This window comes from Gracilinanus agilis, chromosome 2, assembly GCF_016433145.1.
Source record: "Gracilinanus agilis isolate LMUSP501 chromosome 2, AgileGrace, whole genome shotgun sequence".
Classification (NCBI taxonomy): domain Eukaryota; kingdom Metazoa; phylum Chordata; class Mammalia; order Didelphimorphia; family Didelphidae; genus Gracilinanus; species Gracilinanus agilis.
Genome location: NC_058131.1, coordinates 572,428,317 through 572,450,172, shown reverse-complemented (window position 1 = coordinate 572,450,172; position 21,856 = coordinate 572,428,317). Strand labels below are relative to the sequence as shown.

The 21,856-nt window shown below is 44.1% G+C and overlaps 1 protein-coding gene across 2 annotated transcripts in view; it reads right to left on the bottom strand.

Moving 5' to 3' along the window:
- Positions 1-21,856, bottom strand: part of MEGF11 (multiple EGF like domains 11) — a 317,433-nt gene that overhangs the window by 64,624 nt on the left and 230,953 nt on the right. For both annotated transcript variants that reach the window (XM_044662411.1, XM_044662412.1), the window contains exons 5-7: positions 18,070-18,206; positions 14,542-14,754; positions 4,297-4,471 (exon numbers count right to left, since the gene is read on the bottom strand). In XM_044662411.1, coding sequence (XP_044518346.1) covers positions 4,297-4,471; positions 14,542-14,754; positions 18,070-18,206 — 525 coding nt within the window. The remainder of the gene's footprint in view (positions 1-4,296; positions 4,472-14,541; positions 14,755-18,069; positions 18,207-21,856) is intronic.

The window sequence follows — 21,856 nt, the reverse complement described above, 5'->3', positions numbered from 1 at the left end:
AGAGAGAGAGAGAGAGAGAGAGAGAGAGAGAGAGAAGGATGAGGAGAGAGGGAGAGAAAAAGGGAGAAAGATGGAGGAATCAAAAAGAGAGGGAGAAGAGAGGAGGCAATAAAGAAATGAAGGAAGAAGGGAAGGAGAGAGGGAGAGAGGAAGGGAGAGAAGGAAAGAAGAAAAGAAAGAAAGAGAGGAAGGAAAGAAGAAGGAAGAATTTATTAAGCATTTCCTATGTGCCAGGCACTGTGCTAAGCACTTACAAATATTATCTCATTTGATCCTCACAGAAACCCTGGGAAGTAGATACTATTATTTCTATTTTGCAGTTGAGGAAACTAAGGCACTAATTTAAGCTAAGTGACTTGCCCAGGGTCCCACAGCTAGTAAATGTTTGAGTCTAGATTTAAACCCAGGTCCTCCTAGACTCCTGGAGTCCAACACTCTGTCCACTGAGCCTTAAAACTCAGTGTTTTAGAGTGTTTTAGTGTGAAGTGTCTTAGAGGCCACTGAGGCTAACCCTTTCATTTTAAAAATAAGGAAACATTCTAAGAAAAGTTGAATGACTTGCACAAGATCACACAGTTAAACAAGTTCACATTTGAATTCAAGTCTTCTTTACTCCAAGTCCACTTTACCACCCAGCTGTCAAACCAGGTAGCACATTAGTTTGTATTTATCTAATCTGATCCATATAATTCTCCTGAAGTCAGACTGAACCATCTCCCATTCATGTTTCAAGTGAGCAAACTGAAACCAAAAGAAAGGCAAGGACTTGCTCAAGGTCAAACAACAAATCAGTGGCGGAACTGCATCTGGAACCCAGGACTCATCTCCTCAAAGTTCAGGGCTACCATCTGCTGTACTCCCAGCCTCTCTCACATGGCAGTTATTCTATATGTACTTTTAAACATCTAATACATTCAGAGCACTGGACTAGACACAGGGGGAAATAGAAGTTTGTCCTCTGGGCGGTTACAGTCTAGTGAGATGGGAATTTTATATGACACATATAAAGTTAGCATTGTTGTTCAGTCATTTCTCAGTTGTTTCTAATTCTTCATGACCCCATTTGGGGTTTTCTTGGCAGAGATACTGCCAAGTTGAGTGTGGTTACCATTTCCTCAACCAGTTTATTTTACAGAGGAGGAAACTGAGGCAAACAGGGTGAAGTGACTTGTCCAGGATCACATAGAGAGTAAATGTCTGAGGTCAGATTTGAACTTAGGAATCTTCCTGACTCCTGGCCCAGCACTCTATCCACTGTGCCACCTAGCTGCCTTAAAAAAATGTATAACCCAGTGGAATAGCTTGTCAGCTCTGGGAAGGAAGAGGGAAAGAACATGAATCATGTAACTATGGAAAAATACTTAAAATTTAAAAATAAATAAAAAAATTAAAATGAGCCTTACTGTATTCTCGAAATTAATAAAAGGAATGCCAGAGAGTTGTGTGAGGTCTCAAATGACAGGGAGATCATCACAGATTGAAAGGCTCAGGGAAGGCTCCCTGGAAAAGGTGGTATTTGAGTTGGGTTTTATAAGACAGACAGGAGGGAGGGAGGGAGGAGGTATAGAATTATGAAAGTCAACATGTACACGGGGGATAGCAAACAGTCCAGTTTGTGACGGGAACGTAGAGTTCCTGAAGGAGAATTTTAAGAGATGAAACTGGAAAGGTTGGCCTCAAATGTTAGAGCAGAGTGGGAGCTTTTCTCATGGGGGAATAAGGAACCATGAAAGGTTTTCAGCAGAGGCTTGACAAGAACAGATTTCTGCATAAGGAATACGAGTCTGACGTTGGCGTCCTGCCCTGCTCCCTTCCCTTTGTGGGTTTGTGTGTGGGAATGTCAATTTGCACCCTTTCTGAGCGCGCTCTCTCTCAGCATCTAGCCTTGTTTTGTGGGCTAGTTACTCATTGTGTATACTCAGTGCTCTAAACTTTTCAAAGTTCTCACAGTTACACGTGGAATAGACTTACTAATTCAACAGACAATGAGGCACAGCTTCCCCTTCTCAGTAGAGAGGTGGGGGACTAGGTATGTGGAATATGCTATACTCCGTCAGCCACAGTGATGGGGCCATCAGTATCAGCTTAGATTAAATGTCTTTATTTCAAAGTTGGGCTCAAATGGGTGTCGGTATATGGAGTTTAAGGGGAAATGACAGACACGAAGCAAAAAGCCAGTGATAATGGAAACACATCACTATCTACTGATGGTTGTGACTCTGTGCAGGGGGTAAGACAAGTTCTTGTTGTTGTTCAGTCATTTCAGTCATGTGTGACTCTTTGTGATCCCATTTGGGATTTTCTTGGCAGAGATATTGGAGTGTTTTTCAATTTCCTTCTCCAGCTCATTTTACAGATGAAGAACTGAGGCAAATGGGGTTCAGTGACTTGCCCAGGGCCACACAGATAGAAAATGTCTGCGGCCACATTTGAACTCAGGAAGATGAGTCTTCCTGACTCCGTGTCCGGTACTCTATCCGCTGTGCCACCTAGCTGACCGAAGATAAGTATCATTATCCTACTCCATCCGAAGAAACAAAAGCCTAGAGGACTTGTCCCAAAGTCACAGAGCCGATTCGTGGCAGGGCTGGGATGAGAACTCGGGTGACCTGATTTCCAGTCCGATGATCTTTCCCCCTAGACCATCCTGTCAGCCGCCACAGATGATGGGTTATTATTCTATGTGAGCTCTGATGGTCTCACCTGAGGCCACTCCATTGACTGCCCGGGCTCCTCCCTGGCCAGAGCTGACCAAATGTCAGAGCAGACTGGAAACTCCCTGACTAGCAGCTGAAATCTCTTTCAGCCGCAGCCTCATCTAGTCCCTCTCCCATATGGGAGCTTAGCTGCCAACGGGCTGAGGGACACCCGGTGAGGACAATCCATTGTCCCATAATCACCCCGATCTGTTAGGTTAGACACCGCCAGCTGAGGACTCCAGACGAGCCCGTTCAGGTATAATGAGGCTGAATGGGGCAGGGAGGAAGGAGATGGATAGGAGGCGGCCAGGTTTCATCAGGGTAGCTGAGCCTGCAATCTGTCTTAGACCAGATCCTCTGGCAATCTCGACAGTGAGATGACTCAGATGGAACAGAAAAGTTCCCTGAAGTCTGAGGTGAGGAGAGAAAAGTCCCTCCGCTCCTAGCTTTCTTCACCTCGGATCCTAATGGGGCCTATTTCCTTGGAGTCTCTCACCTGTCCCTGGAGCGTCTCCATTTCTGGGAAACTGGGAACTAGAGGCGGCTTTGTCATTAAAGTCTGGATTGATCGTGAGCACGGAACTTTGCTGCTTTACCTCCTCCTATTGTTCCTTCTCTTCCCCCCATGACTCCCTTGGCTGATGCCTGAAGTGACTCCACTGGCTGGTGCTAAAAATGCCTCAAAGACAGTATATATATAAAATCATTTTGTAAAACTCCCTCACCGTTACCAAGGCAATACACTCGAGTCTCCCTGTAATCTCCATCCCGCAAACAAGGATGCATACACCATGACTTCTTTTCCTCAAGATGCACATAAAATTAGAGCAGAAATGAGCCTTAGAGATCATGTCATCCAACAGTCCTCATTTTACAGATTAGGAAAATGGGCACCAGACAGGCAGAGTCATTTGCTGAAGGCCACATGGCTATATGGTGGCAGAACAGCTGGTACGGGCTGGGACTCCTGACTCAGGTTCAAGGCTCTCCACCGTACCATACATCCCCTTTGAGGGCCATCTTCTTGTACACCCACTCGATTTCACATGACCACAGTGTTCTTGTTCATTTGAGGTGGCCTGATTACTAAGAATTCTGCCACCAGGCTGGCCTCCTTCTGTTGACACTCTTCACAAAATAGAGGTGGAGGGTATTAAGGCGGCAAAGATCATGCCACTTACTCAAGACCATCCAGCAAAGATGGCAGGATGAATGAGCTCCCTGCCCACATGGACCCCTTAATGTCACGGCTCACCCTTTGTCTCCCACTTCATTCCCAAGATGACAACCCTTAGTCAGTGCTCCCAGAAAGCATCACGACGACAAGCCTTGGCCACCCCTACCTTCTTACCTATCAGAAATATTGTCTGCCATGGGGACTCCATGGCTGGGACTGACCTCTTGGATGCCCCTTCTGGACGTTTGTTCTCAATTCTTGTATTCTCTGCCACCAATTACCTTGAGCTTCAAGGGTGCCCATTACCCAATTCTATACTTATTGGAGCAAGGAATCAAGGCGCCTTTCTCCCTCTTCTCCAGATCCTAATGCTCAGAAGGGGAACTCAAAGGCCATGGCCTTCTCCTGGGGTCCTCTTACCATGAAGCCAGGGGCACAGGTACAGCTCCCTGTGATGCTGTGACAATCCGCCCCATTCTGGCAGGCACACTGTAGCCGACATCCCTCTCCATAGGAGCCAGCAGGGCAGGACTCATTACAGTGTGGGCTGGCCCAACCTGCATGGCATGTGCAAGCTCCTGACACAGGATGGCAGCTGAAAAAGAGAGGGAGAGAGATGATGCTGGTCAGGGATAAAGAAGGGACAACTCTTACCCAGGGCCTCTCACAGGAGAAGGGGAACATGATGGCTAATTATCAGATGGCAAATTCATGCTGATGTTGGACTCTGCCCAGAGCAAGGCAGTATCCACCATTCCAGTCTTAGCTCCCAACACCTTGACACACATTTTGCTATCCAGCTTTACTGTATCATTTGCCATTAATTAAACACATTCCATCCTTTCCTGCCTCTGAGGTTTTGTCCATGTCTTTCCTTCTGCCGTGGAATGCCCTTCTCCTGAATCTCTAGCTTCCGAAATTCTACTTTTCCCTTGAGGTCCAACTCAAATTCCAACTCTTTTATTGATAGTTCTTTGATTCCTTCTCACCTTCCTTAGTCCAAGTGGAATTAATTTCACCCTCTTTAGAACTACCATAACCTTAAAGAAAAAAATAATTTTTTTCAAGGATTAAGTTTGTTTCGCTTTCTCAAATGCCCCATCTACTATGAAAAAAAAAAAAGAAAAAGACCAAATTTGTCTATTGCATAAGCAAGAGTCAAATAAAATAAATCCATAACCATTGCCTTTTTTTTATGGCATTTGGGTTCCATCTTTTTGTAGGTGTCTCATAATCCCAATAAGATTGAAGGTAGGGACTAGCACTGTAGCTTGAGCAAAGTAGGGGCTCAGTCAATGTTTCCTGAAGGCACACCTTGCCTGATGTCTACTAGAACCAAAACTTGAACCTGGTTCTTCTGGCCTCGAGATTAATGTTTTTTTCTGCTATACCACAGTGCCCCCAAGTGATCAGGGAAGCTAAAAACAGAGGCTTAGAGTTTCTGTTCAAAATGTAATGGGGTATGGCTATCCACTACAGGGGGTGTGCCTTGGCTTATAATGGGTGCTAAAGAGCATTGGGAAAGGAACTATATCTTAGGCTCTTAGACAAGATCTCTGTCCCCCAGATGGTTCTCAGAGATAGAATCATGGGTCTAGAAATATCATCTGGTGGGAAGCTTACTACTGCAGAGGTAACAAACACATGGCCTTCTGGGAGTATAGTGGCTACAATACTCCTGAATGCCCTGGAAGAAATTAAAATATAATTGGGAAATATTTAACAAAATAAATAAAAATACAATGCAACATAGATAATATTCATTTGTGGTTTTCTAAGTCAATATGTGGCCTACAGTGATCTTTATATATGGTTTAGTGGCCCTTGTTTCTATTTGCCTCCGACAACATTTGATTTTACTGTTCTCTATTTCTTCTCAAGTAAGACAAAAGAAGAAATGAGTTTTCAATGAATCATGAGGAATTGGGTGATACATAAGGTGATAGAATTTGCTATCAATAGGTGAAGTGGTGGATCTCTTGAAAAGAATAGGGGAGATTCATATCAATGTGGAGCTGGGTATATATGTTTCTGCTTGGACACTGACTTTGGAATGGAGTGAATTGTGGGGGTAGGTGGGAGAAAGAATAGTGATGGTGGGGAAAAGTCTAGGTTCTTTCAACTCTGCTATCTAGACAAGTCCTTTCAGGTATTATCATAGTCAGCTGAAGCTGAGTGCCTTCTTCAAAAGGTAACAAGACTTGAATAGAGACAAATCTCAGTTCACTGAACCTAGTCTTTGCCTCTTCCCATTTCTTTTACAGGCTTAAATAATGGATCCTTCTTCTATCCTTCCTCTCCTTGGACTACTAATAGTGGGGAAGGACAAGAGGCACTAGAATAGTCCATGAATAGTAGTAGTTCTCTTGGTTCTTTTTTTGAATGAGAGACTAAACCCATTTCTCCTCTGTCTGGGCTAGGGAAGAAGCCATTCTGCCTAGAGGTCCTCTGGTAGTTCAATTAATCCAACAATTGCATGAATGAACATTTGGGAATCTCCAATTAGGATACCTGAGTAAGATAGTTTCAACCAGCATTTTCTCCCCCCCCCCCCCCTTTATCCCCAGTTACATGTAGAGAAACACTTTTTTGATCATTTTTTGACATTTTAAAATTCATATTTTCTCTCTCCCCAACTTCTCCTCCTCCAAGCACTGAATAGTTTGCTGTAGGTTATACCTGCACTTTCATGTAATACCTATTTCTGTATTGTTCATGTCATGAGAGAAAACACATGAGACACATGCAATAGAAATCTCACAAAGGAAATATAATGGAAGATAGCATGCTTTGATTTATACTCAGATTCCAACAATTCCTTCTTTGGCTGTGGATAACCTTCTCATCATGAGTCCTTTGTGGTTATCTTGGAGACTTGCTTTGCTGATAATTGTTTAATCCTTCCTAGTTGATCATTGTATAATATTTCTGTTGTTGAATACACTGTTCTCCTGATTCTGCTCACTTTACTTTGCATCAGTTCATATAAGTCTTTCCAGGTTTTTTTTTTTAACTCATCCTATTCATTGTTCCTTATAGAGCAATAGTATTCCATTATAATCATTTACCATCTTGTTCATCCATTCCCCAAATAATGGATACCCTCTCAGATTCCAATTCTTTGCCACTACAAAAAGAACTGCTAAAAATATCTGGTCCTTTTCCCTGGTTTCTTTGGGATATAGACACAGTAAGTGGTATTTCTGGGTCAGAAGACATGCATAGTTTTGTGGTCCTTTAAGCCTAGTTCCATTTTGCTCTCCAGAATGGTTGCATCAGTTCACAGTTCCACCAACAGTGTATTAGTGCCCAAATTTTCCCATATCCCCTCCAATATTTATCATTTTCCTTTTTAGTCATGTTAGCCAATCTGGTAGCTGTGAGGTGATATCTCACAGTTGTTTGAATTTCTTTAATCAACAGGGATATGGAGCATTTTTTTCATATGATGCTTTTAATTTCTTACTCTGTATACTGCCTAATCATATCCTTTGACCATTTACCAATTAGGGAATGCTTTGTAGTCTTATAAATTCTCTATATATTTCAGAAAGAAGACTTTTGTCAGAGACACTTGTTATAAATTTCTTTTTCCAAATGTGTTGTTTCTCTTTGTAGCTTGATTGCACAGATTTTACTTGTATAAAACCTTTCTAATTTAATGTAATCAAAATTACCTATTTCATTTTTCCTAATGTTCTCTATGTCTTGTTTGGTCATAAATTTTTCCTTATCCATAATCAACTGGCATTTTCTTCTGTAAGAAGCAATGTTACAAATGGAGGTTTTGGTGGCTTCCTTCAGTATAATAGATAAAATTCCATCTTCTATATGAAGCCTTTCCCAACCTCTCCCAATTCTGGTGCCTTCCCTCTCTTAATTATTTCCTATTTTTTCTGTATATAGCTTGTTTGTACATACTTATTTGCTTGCTGTCTCCCCCATTAGAGTGAGCTCCTTGGGGGGCAGGGACTATCTTTTACCTCTTTGTATTGCTAGGTCTTAGCCTGATGCCTGGTGCATAGAAGATGCTTAATAAATGATTATTAACTGTTCAACAATCTCTGCCAGGCACAGATAAAAGAACTGACTCCTCAGGATGATGACTGTCAGAACTGGGGCTTGATACCCAGCAATGAGGATTTCTACTGACTGATTGACAAATCCTGGCTGGCAGATAGCATGAGAGATTCCCTTGGGTCACAAGCCCAGGTCTCTGCCTGGGAATCTCAAGCAACACTCACAATCACTGATGTTTAGTTCCTTTTTTGCCTCCTCTTTTTCCATTTTCCCCAGACATCGATTAATCACAGACTAATAGAAAGTGAAAGCTAAACATTACAGGAATATTTTAAGGGTAGATTTTTGTGCAGTCTCCTCAATTGCACATGCTATGAGATTTTTATCAATGCTGCATCTGTTGGTTTAATCCAATCTTTCAAAGGTAATATACGATCTGGGCTGCTGGAATTCTTCCATGACAATTCAATTGCAGGGGGCACAGTCAGAAGGCAAATCTTGCTCTCCCTAAAGGTTGTTTTTCTTTATTAAGGAGGATGGCTTCTTTGCATAAAGCATAGTAAGTTTATAAAGGACATGAAATATTATGGAATTTTGTTGATGATTTCTCTCTTCTTGAGGTGGGTTATCATAAGCCAAGTTCTTTCAGAGAACTGAGTGGCATCAGAGTTCTCTTTGGGAAAGGGAAACCAGAGCTATTAGAGTAGGGATGTTTCTGTCCCTTTCTGTGCAACAACAGAATCTCAGAGTTGGAAGGAATCTCAGTGACCATTTAATCCCCAATCCACTGGAACAGAAAAGTCTACACTATCTCTCATATGTGGCCAAACAATCTCTATTTGAAGCCTCCCAAAAAGGGGGAACCCACTATCTTTAAAGAAAGTCCATTCCCCTTTTGGATAGCTCTGGTTGTTTGGAAATTTTTCCTTGTATTAAGTCAAAATCTGCCTTTCTATGCCATCTGCCTGTTTTTGCCCTCTGGGGCTAAGCAGCATGAGCATAACACCTCACCCCACTAAATAGCTGAAGTTCTTTCAGCTGATCCTCAAATAACAAGCTACTCAGGTCCCTCTTAAGACATATGAATTCTCTTCTAGGGAACCAAGACTCATGATGGAACAAAAGAGAGATTTATGTTATCTGTATCTTCTAAACTGCCTTCATCTCTTGAGTTAAGCAGCAGTCCCCTACTTCTCAAGGGAACGATGTCCCTTTCTTCCTTCGGTGCCTAACAGAAGATGACTAATTCATTGCACAGGTAGAAACAATATAGCCCAGAGAAGGGAGAAACTTGGAAAGGATGTTGTCATAACTTTAACAAATAAGATACTATTCATTTAAAGCCTTTCCATTTAGATGTACTGGCCAAAGACACCAAAGAAGGAACAATGGGTTGATGAGGACCTCAAAAGGGACCCTGCCTACCAGTATGTTCAGACTGGCATCTATTGACATCTCTTTCTTCCCTCCACCTTGAGTTGAAGAAGAAGGCTCTGTAGGAGTGCAAACACCCAAGAAGGGTTTTGACCCTGCCCATAAAAGCTCATCGCACATAGAGATATTCTGAGCTGTTCTCTGGCTCTAATGGGAACAGAGAAAAGGAGATAATGAGAATAGCAAAACAGTTTCATCAAGTTATGGAGAACTGTCTGACTATTGGGGAAGATTAAAACTTGGAAATAGGCACCCAAAGGAAGGAAAAGAAACTCTGAAAATAGAGCGGACCACGTCCCGTTAAGGGGCACACTTGACAGGAGGCAGAGAGTGGGCATGATAAACTTGCAGAAATGGGGAATGGTTTATTGCAGTGATGGGCAAACTTTTTAAAGAGGGGGTCAAAGAAAAAGAAATGCTCATCTGTCAGTCTGTTTCTAAGGCAACTCTTCGAAGTTTCACTGTATTGTATCCTACTCTTATTCATCAGATTAGGAATAATGTCGGTCGGAGGGATAGAACATTTCTGGGGACTGCATCTGGCCCGTGAGCCGTAGTTTACCCATCACTGGTCTATTGTGAAGCACAAGGTTTGAAGGAGTTATTAATGTAGACACTGGCAGCTACCCAAGCTAGGTGGCCCCTCAGAATCTCTAGGGGCTTCCTGCCCTTTCAGAAAAGGATGTTGATATGCCACTTGGTCCTGAAACTCAGCATGTGTTAAAGATATTAAGTCAAATAAATATAGTCATCAATATTAGATGGGTTGAGATTAGCAAGGGGCTGTGGTGGGTAAGAGAGGAAGGAGTCCATCGAGATAAATAATGCATCGAGGACTCCTTTATAGAAATGATCAATTATACAGCAGGGCAAGGTTGTATAAGAATGAAAGAGATAACAATAGCTATTTAATTTGGGGGCTTGGTTAGGATATTTACAGTAGAGAGAGCATATTCTATGCACACAGGAGTAATTTTTCTTTTCATTCTTCAGTGAGCCACAGATTTCCCCCCCTACAAGCCCTATTGAGGGTAGAGAGTGCTAATGGTGTCCCTTTCCTCAGGAAGATAGCCAAATGCCCCCCAAATACCCAGTCAATCACAGTGGGAAGTATAGAGCTCAGAATAATGTTCCCTTATTCTCTCTGTTTATTGGAATCCTACTTCTCTCCTACAAGATCTAGATCCAAAGCCTACTCCTCCACAAAGTCTTTCTTGATCACTCCAGCCAACAAATCATCTCCTTTTTCTCTGACCTGTAACACTTACTGCCTGGATTACTCACTAGAACAAAGGGTCTTGAACTTTTTATGTGTGTCATGCATGGATAGTTTTCTGGCAATCTGGAAAAGCCTATGAATCCTTCCTCAGAATAACGTTTTAAATGGATAAAATAAAATACAGAGGATCACCAGAGAAACTGATTACATTGAAGTAAATATGTAAATTTTTCCCATCCAAGTTCATGAAAGCCCTGAAATCTATCCATGGATCCCTTGAGGATTTGAGGACTCCTTGCATTAGTAATTTAACAAAAAATGCTTCTTTGCATGATTTGTATATATGCCTTGCCTCCCCCTATAGACTCTAAGGTCCCTAAGGACCATGTCTTTTTGGTCATTTATGTAACCCCCATTGTACATAGCATACTGCCTTTGCATGGAGTAAGAGCTCAGTAAATGTTTGTTGAATGACTGATTGAACTAACAGGTCGACTCAGCAGAGGTTCTGGAGGTCAGGCATTCTGGAATTCATCAGACTGCCCTGCATGATCACTCTGTGATCTTTGCCTCAATTTTCTTCAACCCTACTCAGTTCCTGCAATCAGAGACTCCTTGGCCTCTCAGAGGGCTCCAGAAGAGTATTAGTAAAAATCAAATCAAATCAACAAATATTGACGGAGTAGCTATTACTTTCAAAGCCCCTTGAAGGTCATCAATGGCTTTATGTTGATTTGAGGGCAATCAAATAATGAAAATCAAAGAAAACCAATGTTGTGTAGGAGAAGGAGGAGAGAGCACTGCTTGGGGGGCCACGGAGGGCATCCAGCATCTCTGCTGTCTTCACAAATCATCAGCAAAGTCAGAACCCCAGAGTGTGGACAGCTCCTGGGGCCAGTTATAGCCTGTCATTCCTCTTCCTCCTGTCTCAGAAGTGACAGCAGCTAGATACATCTGGTAAAGTCTGAGGGGTGGGAAGGGTAGTGGTGGTGAGGAGAATTAGGAGAAGGAAGGAAGGAGGTGGGCCCATAGTTATTCTTGCCTCTACTGCTGTCATTCCTTTCTGCCACAGTCCCAAGAAAACACTGGTTGAGAAAGATATTTATCATTGGTCAGATGCTCCATTTATTATCAAGAGATAGCTCCCTGGTGTCAGTGAAGGGGGGGGGGAGAGACAGAGACAGAGACAGACAGACAGAGAGAGAGAGAGAGAGAGAGAGAGAGAGAGAGAGAGAGAGAGAGAGAGAGAGCACAAAATCCTGCACATTGTAGGAGCTTGATCCACTTTTTGTGTGGAATGAATAAGTTAAATAAGTAAAAAGAGAAGAGGAAGGAGAGATGGCCAGAAGGCAGTTCCAATAGTCCCTGAGTCTGTGAGAAGGAGGAATCTAACTTCAAAGCTCTTGGAAGGGAAGTTATGCGTTGCTGCTTCTCTCCTCATTCTCCCTACAGAAAACCCCTCTGAGAGGGGTGGACAGGACAACACGGACAGTGGAGACTGAGTGACAAAGTTCTACCTATAACATGACTTTCTTGAGCTCTCTAGGTGTTAGTGCCTCCCCCATTACCTTCTATTTACTTTTGTTTATATTTTATGTATATATTTATATGTGTACATATTGAATTCTTGGGGAAGTGATGTGGTTTAGTGGATTTAGAGCATTGGTCCTGGAGTCAGGAAGGTTCTAAGTTCAAATCTGGCCTCAGACACTTACTAGCTATGTGATCTTTGGCAAGTCACTTAACCCTTGTTTGCCCAGGAGGTAACTAGGTGGCTCAGAAGGTAGCACACTGGGCGTGGAATTAGAAAAACTAATTCAAATCCAGCCTTAGACCCTTAGCAGCTGTGTGACTCTGAGCAAGTCATTTCACTTCTGTTTGCCTTAATCCAGTGGAGAAGGAAATGGCAAATCATTCTAGTAACCCTGCCAAGAAAACCCCACGGACAGTATAGTTCATGGGTCATGTAGTATAGGACATGACTGAACAATGACAACAATGTTGGGGGCCCTCATAGAATAAAGTTCCTTTTTGCTTTCTGATTGATTGATTATAGGGAGTAATGTCCGTCATTCATATTTCTGTCCTGACCCCTTTTTCAACCTTCCTATTTATATAAATTCTGAGCCACTTAGAGCTAGGGACCAGGGTACGCTCAGCCTGGAGGGAGGGGAGTCTGTGTGGGAATATTGTCTGATGGGTCTTCTGGAGCAGCAGTGCCCGAGACCCTGAATATGTTAAGATCCGAAAGGGAAATCTTCAAAGACAGTAGGACCATCTGTGGGCTCAACAAGGGCCAAAGTCTGATGTGGCTGCCCCAAATAGCATGGCCTCAGGCTGCCCTGACTTAAGGGCTGAGTACAGATCAAGGGAGGCTGTTGTGTGGGTCACATCTGGACTTCTGTGTCAGTTATGAGCACGTTTTAAGAGGGAAACTGACAGAATGAAGTGTGTCTAGAGAAGGGTGAAGGATCTGAAAGGCAATTTTGAGGAATAGCTGAAGATAATAGGGAGATTTAAGCCTCAAAAAGGAACAGGCTTAGAAGAGACATGAGAGATGTCCCTTCAGGAAAGAAGGGCTGTCATGTAGAGGAGGGGGGTAGAATTCCTCTATGTTCATTCATATATTCATTCATTTGACTATTTATTGTGCGCCTGCTCTATATACATAATGCATTATGCTAGCCATAGGGGATGATACTAAAGTCATTAAGGCAAGAGCCTGGCCAGGGGGCAGAACTAAAATTAGGGGATGAAAGTTTCAAGGGGCCAGATTCTGACTCAATATAAGGGCCATTTTAACACTCAGACCTGACTAGCAAGGGAATGAACGGGCTATGTTGTGAGGTAGTGAGCTCCCCATCACTGGAAATGTTTAAGCAGAGACTAGATAATTGGATGATCAGTAAGATGCTGCCAAGTTCTAAAAGTTGAAGATAAAGAACCTCTCCATCCAGGACCTTAGGGACAGATCACAAATCAAGTCTCAGGTTCCCAAGGCAAATGAAAGAGGACAGTGGGAGTGGAGACACGACCCAAATTTAATTAAACTTATAGGTTCATTCAAATTTTGCAAACCACTAAACTCTATGTGCTGTTTCAGAGTCTAAGACACATCTGACAGCATTTTCCTGAATATTGTCAACATGCACACAGGTCGTAGATCTAAAGCTGGAAGGGACCTCAGTGATCATTGAGTCCAGCCCCTTCATTTCTCAGAGGAGGAAGTGGAGGTCACAATAAGTTAAGTGACTTGTCCAAGGTCACATCGGCAGTTAGCATTATGGACCCAGTGAATTTTCTGCTGTACTGTATTCTATTGCCTTTAGACAGGACTGCTTGTATCTCAGGCTGGATACATGGAAGTGAAGGGGAATAAAAGAACACCATTCTACTTTTACTTTCATAAACTCTTCTCTTTTGTCTTAGAATCGATACTCAGTATTGGTTCCTAGGCAGAAGAGCTGGTAAGGGCTAGGTTATTGGGATGAAGTGACTTGCCCAGGGTCCCACAGCTAGGAAGTGTCTGAGGCTATATTCAAACCCAAGACCTTTCATTTCTAGGCCTGAATCTCTCCACTGAGCCACCCAGCCAGCGGCTCCTATTCCTACTTTAAAGAGCTGGAGTAGAAGGGAACTCCACGACATTCCTCAGCAATCTATCTGGGGTGTTGGGAGTCTCGTTGCTCTCCTGAGATGTAACGTCAGTCACAGAATGAGAGAACACCATCTGTCCTGCCTTTTTCATTATACAGAAAAGAAAACGGAGTGCATTGCCCAAGGTGCTCATGTTAAGCAGCGTCAGAGCTGGGGCTCAGACCCAGGCGGGATGCCTGAAGCCCAGGAATCTTCCCGTTCGGCTTTCTTTGTTCACCACCACCCAGACTTCTGCCGCTTCTGTCCCTTCCTCCAGCCTACCTTGTTAGACCTGTCCCAGGCCTGGCTTCCTAGAGGCCCCCCAGCCCCCCTCGCCGGAGTCTGGGAACACCCACCTGAGTGTGTTGGTGGCGTTGCAAGGACAGGGGTTGGTGCACTGGGGGCCGTGCAGGCCCTCGGGGCACAGCCGCTCCTGGCATCGCGGGCCCTTGTAGCCGGGGTCGCACACGCAGGCGCCGCTGGCCGGGGAACACTGGGCTCCGTTGTGGCAGTCACAGCGCTGCGAGCACTGGAATCCGAACGTCCCGATGGGGCACTCCTCTTGGCACCTGCGGGCGGCACACAGAGCAGCTGAACCCGCACGCCCCTGCCCTTCCCCAGATGCGGCCAGCCCGGAGGGAACCTCAGAGACTCCGTCCAAGCCCTCGTTTCCTAAAGAAGTGAAATGACGCCCGGGGACTCTCCTAGGGAAGCAGGGCTTACAGAAAGCCTGGCCTGACATGCAGACAAACAGCAGACATTCCAGGCTGCTGCTGATCCAACGTGAGAGCAGCTCAACCAAACCGGGTTATGTCAGCTTGGCACGTCCGCCATGTTTCTGTATGTCAGGCCACGCTTCGTCCCCTCCATCCAACTTTATTTTTAACCCCCACCTACTGCTACCAGTTCCAAGGCAGAAGAGCAGGGAGGGCTGGGTAACGGGGAGAAGGGTCACCCAGCGAGGAAGCGTCTGAAGCCAGACTTGAACCCAGGATCTCCCATCTCCAGTCTTGGCTCTCAGTCCACTGAGCCACCCAGTGGCATCCATCCAATTTCAAAGCCAGATTCAAATACTTGGGAGAAACCTGTCGCCCCCCAGCATGGTTCTCCTGAGAGATCACTTGGTTTCCAGGCTGGTATCTACCCTGTTGGCTTTGCCCCTGTAGGGTTTGTGCATTGCAGGAGAGGATCTTTGGGGAGAATCGGCCACTGCCTCTGATCTCCTCCTCCATAATATCTCTACGGAGTTCTACAACTTACAAGACATTTGACAAACACTTGTCCTCTTGTCAAGTCTGTGAGGCAGGCGCTATTATCGCCATTTTACCGAGAAAGAGACTGAAACTCATTAGCTTGTCCACAATCACGCAATTCACAAGTTTAGAAGGTGGGATTTGAACCCAGCTTCCACGTGGGCCCCCTTTCCATCCCGCTGCTGTACTGCCATGCCCCTTTCTCATCGGCAGGAGAGGCCAGCGATCTAGCAGACTCTTGCCTCCTCCGTAGGGCACTTTACATCTCGCTATATTTATAGGGATGATGAAGTGCCGTATAGCATGAAGAAAAGCATCTGGAAATGAAATATTGACGACCTAATCCATTTGCATAATTAGCCTTTTTTCCTGCTAACAATTTAAACAACTTATTTATTTAGAGATCAAGCAGCTCCTGCTAATGAATTTTACACAAAGCATGCTAATAACGGGGCCTCTGGAACATAAGGATAATCACAGTAGGAATTAGTTCTCTACTTAAACATCCTTCCTTTGTAACATATCAATCTAATGTGTCCAATAATGCCATTAACAACCAGATACATTGCTCAATTAAATCACAAAATGAGCTGCAAAGCCCTAGTTATGTTTCTTGTTTAATTTACATTTGTTCCTGCCTATCTGGGGAGGCCGCGTTATTACACCCGCTGAACTTTAATATGCTCGGCGATGATTTGGGTTGGGTTAATGTGGCTGTCACCGGCAGAATGGATGGAGGCAATTTCACAAAATATTAAACACGAGGTGGCCCGTGTAGATGCACAAGCCAAATATCACCAGGCCTTCCCATTTTCTGCTTGAGCAAATCGATCCATGGGGCTTTCCAAAGGGCGCTTAGGTCTGCTGCGGGCGCTTCCCCTGGAATTTGTCACCGGAGCGTGGAGATGGGAGCCGTCTGACTTCTGAAAGTCAGATTGACTCTTACTTTTCTCCCTTTGAATCCACTCCTATCTCGGAAGCTTTGCCCCCTGATTCCTTTGACCAGGATAAAACACACGAGCTGAAATTTTGGAGGGTTAGGAAACATGGATACTAGACCATGGAATGCTGACCCTGGAGACCCAGCCAGTGGAAAAACAGAACTGTGTCTTTTTCTTTGAACGACTGATTGGTAGTTGTCCTCTTAAGAGTCTGGACTGGAACAAACCATGCTTGCCTTACCTGTGTTCTACCCTTCCCTCTCATCTTTGTTTCTTGCCTCGTCTTGTGTCTAGTGGCTTGTGCTCCCTTTAGAGGGAGGTTTCAGCTCTGGCCTTCTCCAAAGACCTAGCAAAATTCTCAGTATATAGAGCTGGGAGACTTTAGAGCCAATATACTCCAAAGCCCTTATTTTGTAGAAGTTAAGTGATTTGTCCAAGGGCAAATGGATAAGAAAGTAATAGAACTGCAATTTGAACCGAGGTCTTTGGATTCCACACCAAGCACTAACTTGGGTCCATTATGGTGCTAGGGTTTTTTGGAAGCCAGGTACAAGGAAATGCCATGAGCACACATGAGCACAGATTCTAAAAGAAATGACGCTATTCCTAAATGATCTCAAGCTGCAGGTAAAAGTAAGATAAAAACAGAAAACATTTAGGCTCCAGTTGTATCCTTATGTGCTATCACTATGAAGACTGGACTGAATGTTAAAGCAGGAGCAGGCTAGTCTGGGGGTTGGGAGGGTCTGAACCACATCAATGTGGATTTGTAGACTTTGGGCCTGGAAAGGTCCTTAGCTTGACTCCTTTCTGATTCTCAAGCCCAGGTGTGAGTTTGATCTTTCAGCCAGTTTAGGGGGTCTTTGTGATATTTATTCTCCTGGAAGATTAGAACCACTCCCACCCCCATGGGCCTTTAGGGTTGGCCAGCTGTATTACATCAGGAATAAGTACAATCTGAAGGGAAGTAGAAAATATAATTCTGGGGAACAGAATCATTGCTGCTTGACCTATGTATGTGAGTCAGGCCAGAACTGAAAAAAAAAAAAAAAACAAAAACCAAGCTCTCCCTCAGCATTCCTGCTCCTTTGGGACAGGTGCTATTGTTTTTGTTTGTTAGTTTTTGCTTTGTTTTGGTCAAGGCCTGTGCTTTTATTGTTGCAAGGAATTCAGAGTATGGAAATCATCTCCACTGATGGACATTAATAACTTGTCTGCAACTTGTACTCTCAGAGCACGAGGGAGGGTTCTGAGAGGCACTGATCAGAGGCAGTGTTTGGCCTCAGATTTTCTAGACTTCAAGGCCAACACCCATTCCAATAGGCTATCCTGCCTCTTTGCTATGCTATACATATGTGAACAAAGTGATTGATTTCTAGAGCTAAATCGATGTGACTTTTGGATTACCGTTAACTCATAGAATTGAGATTGGAAGGTTTATTTTCCGACTTCTCCCAGGGAGAATCACTATAAATCTTAGTGTTAGTTTGGGGGAACTTCCTTAGACTTAGTGTTAGAGTGGGGGACCCTTTGCAGGCTAAAGGGGAGCCTGTTTGGGAGGAATATTTACCAAGTGCCTTCCGAGGAGTGCGAGAAGGGGCAGGCTGGGAACAATCACCATCCTTATTTGCACAGCTATTATGAATGATGGAGATACCAACAATAAGGATGACTGATGTTGACACCTTACCTATCTCCCATGTAGCCGGCTGCACAGTGGCACCGTCCTGTCACGTGGTCACATTGCCCTCCATGGTGGCATGGGCAGTTTTGGCTGCAGTTGATGCCAAATGTTCCTGGTGGGCAGGGCTGGGCACACACCACTCCCTGAAATGGAGGAGACAGAGGTTCTGGATGACTTGTGCTGACCAAGGAACGACTGGACCACCAAGTGGAGGCGTTATGTAGAAAACAAAAAGCCACGTGGCTTCAGAGCTGCATGCCTGCACGGTGCAGATGGCCCGTGGGGCCAGTGATGGATGTTGAACATCTTAATCATTGAGGGGTGCTTAACCTCTCTTTGCATCACAGACCCCTTTGAGAATCCAGTAATCCTATGGACCCTTTGCTTTTAAATGCACAAAATAAACCATGTAGGATTACAAAGGAAACCAATTACATTGAAATATAGTTATCAAAATATTTTTTAGAAATGTAGTCCTCAGATGAGGACCCCCTGCTAGAAACTGTTGTTAAAGTTTGTATTATCCGTGCGGATGCTAAACTAATAAATGAGAAAGCCTGGCGGATGCTTATATAATACTAGCTGAGCAGAACAGCCACCAGCTAATGCGTTTAGTGTGTCCTTTTTACTGTTTGATACTTTGTTGTATGATTTTCCTCCCTTTGAGAACTGGTTTTCTGGCAGATTTGTGAGAATTACTAACACCCCACCCCCAGGAGAACCTATGCCTATGTACAAATCTGGCTTAGACTGCTGCTCTAAGCCAGTGGACCCCAGGTCCCATTCAGTGGATGAATCACCCTTGGCCTGGACCTGGACCATCAGCTTTGGTTTCCATAGTAATCATTACAGATGCTATTTCTGTGCCTGGCCCTGTGCTCAGGGCTAGGAGAGGAACAGAAAAGACAACATAAGGATGTGATTCTTGCCCTCAAAGACGTTTGAGCAAGTGGAGCCAGAAACCATTGAGCCACTGTAGGCTAGTGCAGCGGTCCAAATTTTGTGGTCCACATGGAGTAAGTGCCCTGGGAGGAGCTTTCCCAAGGTGGGAGAGATTCCAGTGAGCTTGGGGAGTCAGAGGAGGATGTGGTTTAGTAGAGGGAAGGTAGGAAGGATTCCTGGAGGGGGCAAGAGTGGGAACAAAGATATGGATCACATAAGCAGTGAAAAGAGCTGTCTAGCTGGGCCCCAGAACACAGGTTTCAACAACTGGAAAGGTCTTCAGGGGTCCTTTGGTCCAAATAAGGTTGGCAGAGGAATTCCTTCTACAGCATCTCTAACTTGGGGCAATCAGGTGACACAATGGATAGAGCACTGGACCTGGAGCCAGGAAGACCCAAGTTCAAATTCAGACTCATACACTTACTAGTTGTGTGACCCTGGACAAGTCATTTAACCCTGTTTGCCTCAGTTTCCTCATCTGTAAAAAGATTAGAAGAAGGAAATGGCAAACCACTCCAGGATCCCTGCCAAGAAAACTCCAGATGGGGTCATAAAGAATCAGATATGGCTGAAATGGTTAAACAATAACAAAAATCTCTCCCATAGTTGTAAGATCTCTTCTTGAAGCCCCCCTCACCGTGACATAGCTCTCCTTGCTGCTTCTCAAATGTGACACTTCATCTGCTGACTCCAAACATTTTCACTGGTTGTTCCCCAAGCTGGGAATGCTCTCCCCCTCAGCTCCTCCTGCTGTCTTCTTTAAGAAGTCCCCCATAATCTCCTATGTCTTCCCTCTGCAACTATGCTTACTTAAAAAAATGCTTTTTTTACTTCCTCTAGCGTCAATACTAAGTATCATTTCCAAGACAAAAGAGCAGTAAGGGCTAGGCAATGGGAGTTAAGTGACTTGCCCAGGGTCACCCAGCTAGGAAGCACCTGAGGCTAGGTTTGAACCCAGGGCCTCCCGATTCCAGCCCTGGCTCTCTATTGAGGCTGCCCTCATTTTATCCATATCTTGTTTGTACATGGTTCCTTGCATGCTGTCTCCCCAATTCGACCATAAGTTTTTCAAGGACAGGGATTGGCTTTTTGCTTTTCCTTGTATCCCCAGGGCTTGGCACAATGCCTGGCACACAGGAAACACTTCACAAATGTTTGTTGACTGATTTTGACTCCACTAAGAAAGTGGAGTCATTTGATTTTTGGACAGCTCTAATTATTAAATTTTTCTTGAGGACAGTGAATGGGCTCAGTGGATAAGCCGCTTAGAGACCGCAAGTCCTAGATTCAAATCTGACCTTAGTCCCTTCCTAGCTGTGTGAATCTGAGGAAGTCCCTTAACCCCCATTGCCTAGCCCTTACAATTATTTAGTATGAATTCCAAGGCAGATGGTAAGGGTTTAAAACATTTTTTTTGTTCATCCTCCTTGTCTCTACATTCATTTGGGAAAAAAAAGCACAAAAGATCCTGGGCACAAGGACGAACTCTTTACCCTGCTCCCCTCTTGATTTCCATGGATGAAGTCCTTGAAAAGGGATTTTGTAACTCTAAGTGAGGTGGCTCAATGGATAGAGCATCAGGAGGACCTCAGTTCAAATCTGGAGCTAGACATTTCCTAGTTGTGTGATCTTGGACAAATCACTGAACCCCAGTCACCGAGCCCTTTATCCTCTTCTGCCTTAGAACTGATATTTAATATAATTTCAAAGACAAAAGGAAAGGGTTAAAAATTTTTTTTTCTTGGCTTTGAATCTACCTCTTTGCACCTTCCATTCATTCCTTCTGATTCTGCTCTCCAGGACCAAGAGGGACAAGTCCACTCCCTCTTCAAATACTTGGAAGCCAGCCATGATGCTTCCTCTGTATCTTTTCATCTCTAGGCTAAACATTCCCAATGATACAGCATAGATCATGCTAGTTTGTGATTTTTTAAATCAATATTTGTCCAGCATTTTTCCTTCCTCCCTTCCTTCCTCCAATTCTTTCTTTCTTTCTTTCTTTCTTTCTTTCTTTCTTTCTTTCTTTCTTTCTTTCTTTCTTTCTTTCTTCCTTCCTTCCTTCCTTCCTTCCTTCCTTCCTTCCTTCCTTCCTTCCTTTCCTCCTTCCTTTCCTTTACCTTCTATCTTAAAATCAATATTTAGAAGAGTGCTAAGGCTAGATGGGGTTAAATGACTTGGCCAGGGTCACACAGCTAGGAAGTGTCTGAAGCTGAATTTGAACCCAAGTCTTTTTAACTTCAGGTCTGACTCTTGATCCACTGAACCACTTAGCTTTCCCAGGGATATGTTTCTGTTTGAGTGTGACATCAGAAATCCAATCCAACTCTCCCTCACCTGAGGTTATCCATTTTATAGAAAAAGAAACTGAGGCCCAGGGAGGCAAAGTAATTTGTCCAGGGTTACACAAGCTAACTAGGACCTGAACTCCAAATCTCCTACTCCAAGTCCAGTGCTCGTCTCTGTACAGCTGTGTTTAAGGACAACCAAGCCTGAGGGTCTTTCTATAAGGCAATACTACCCTCTGCTGTAGAAGAAGCCCATCTTCATCCCCTAACTTTTCTTCCTCTGCTCTGAGGAAACAAGGAATCAGTTTGTGTTGGGAGCAGCACCTTTATATTCCTTGCCATTCTAAGAGGCCATGCTGGGCATAACACAGGTGGGTGGAGGTCAGCCTGCCTTCTCTGGAACCCTTCTGGGACAGCTGAGTCACTGCCACCACCCTCTCATCTCACCTAGCCTGGGAGCTTGACCCTGTAATGAGGAAGAGTTTAGATATTTAGTGAAATTAGCACCCAGGCTGTCAGGCTGTCAGATAAGATCTGAAGGTTCCAAGGATAGAATTGTGGCAAGG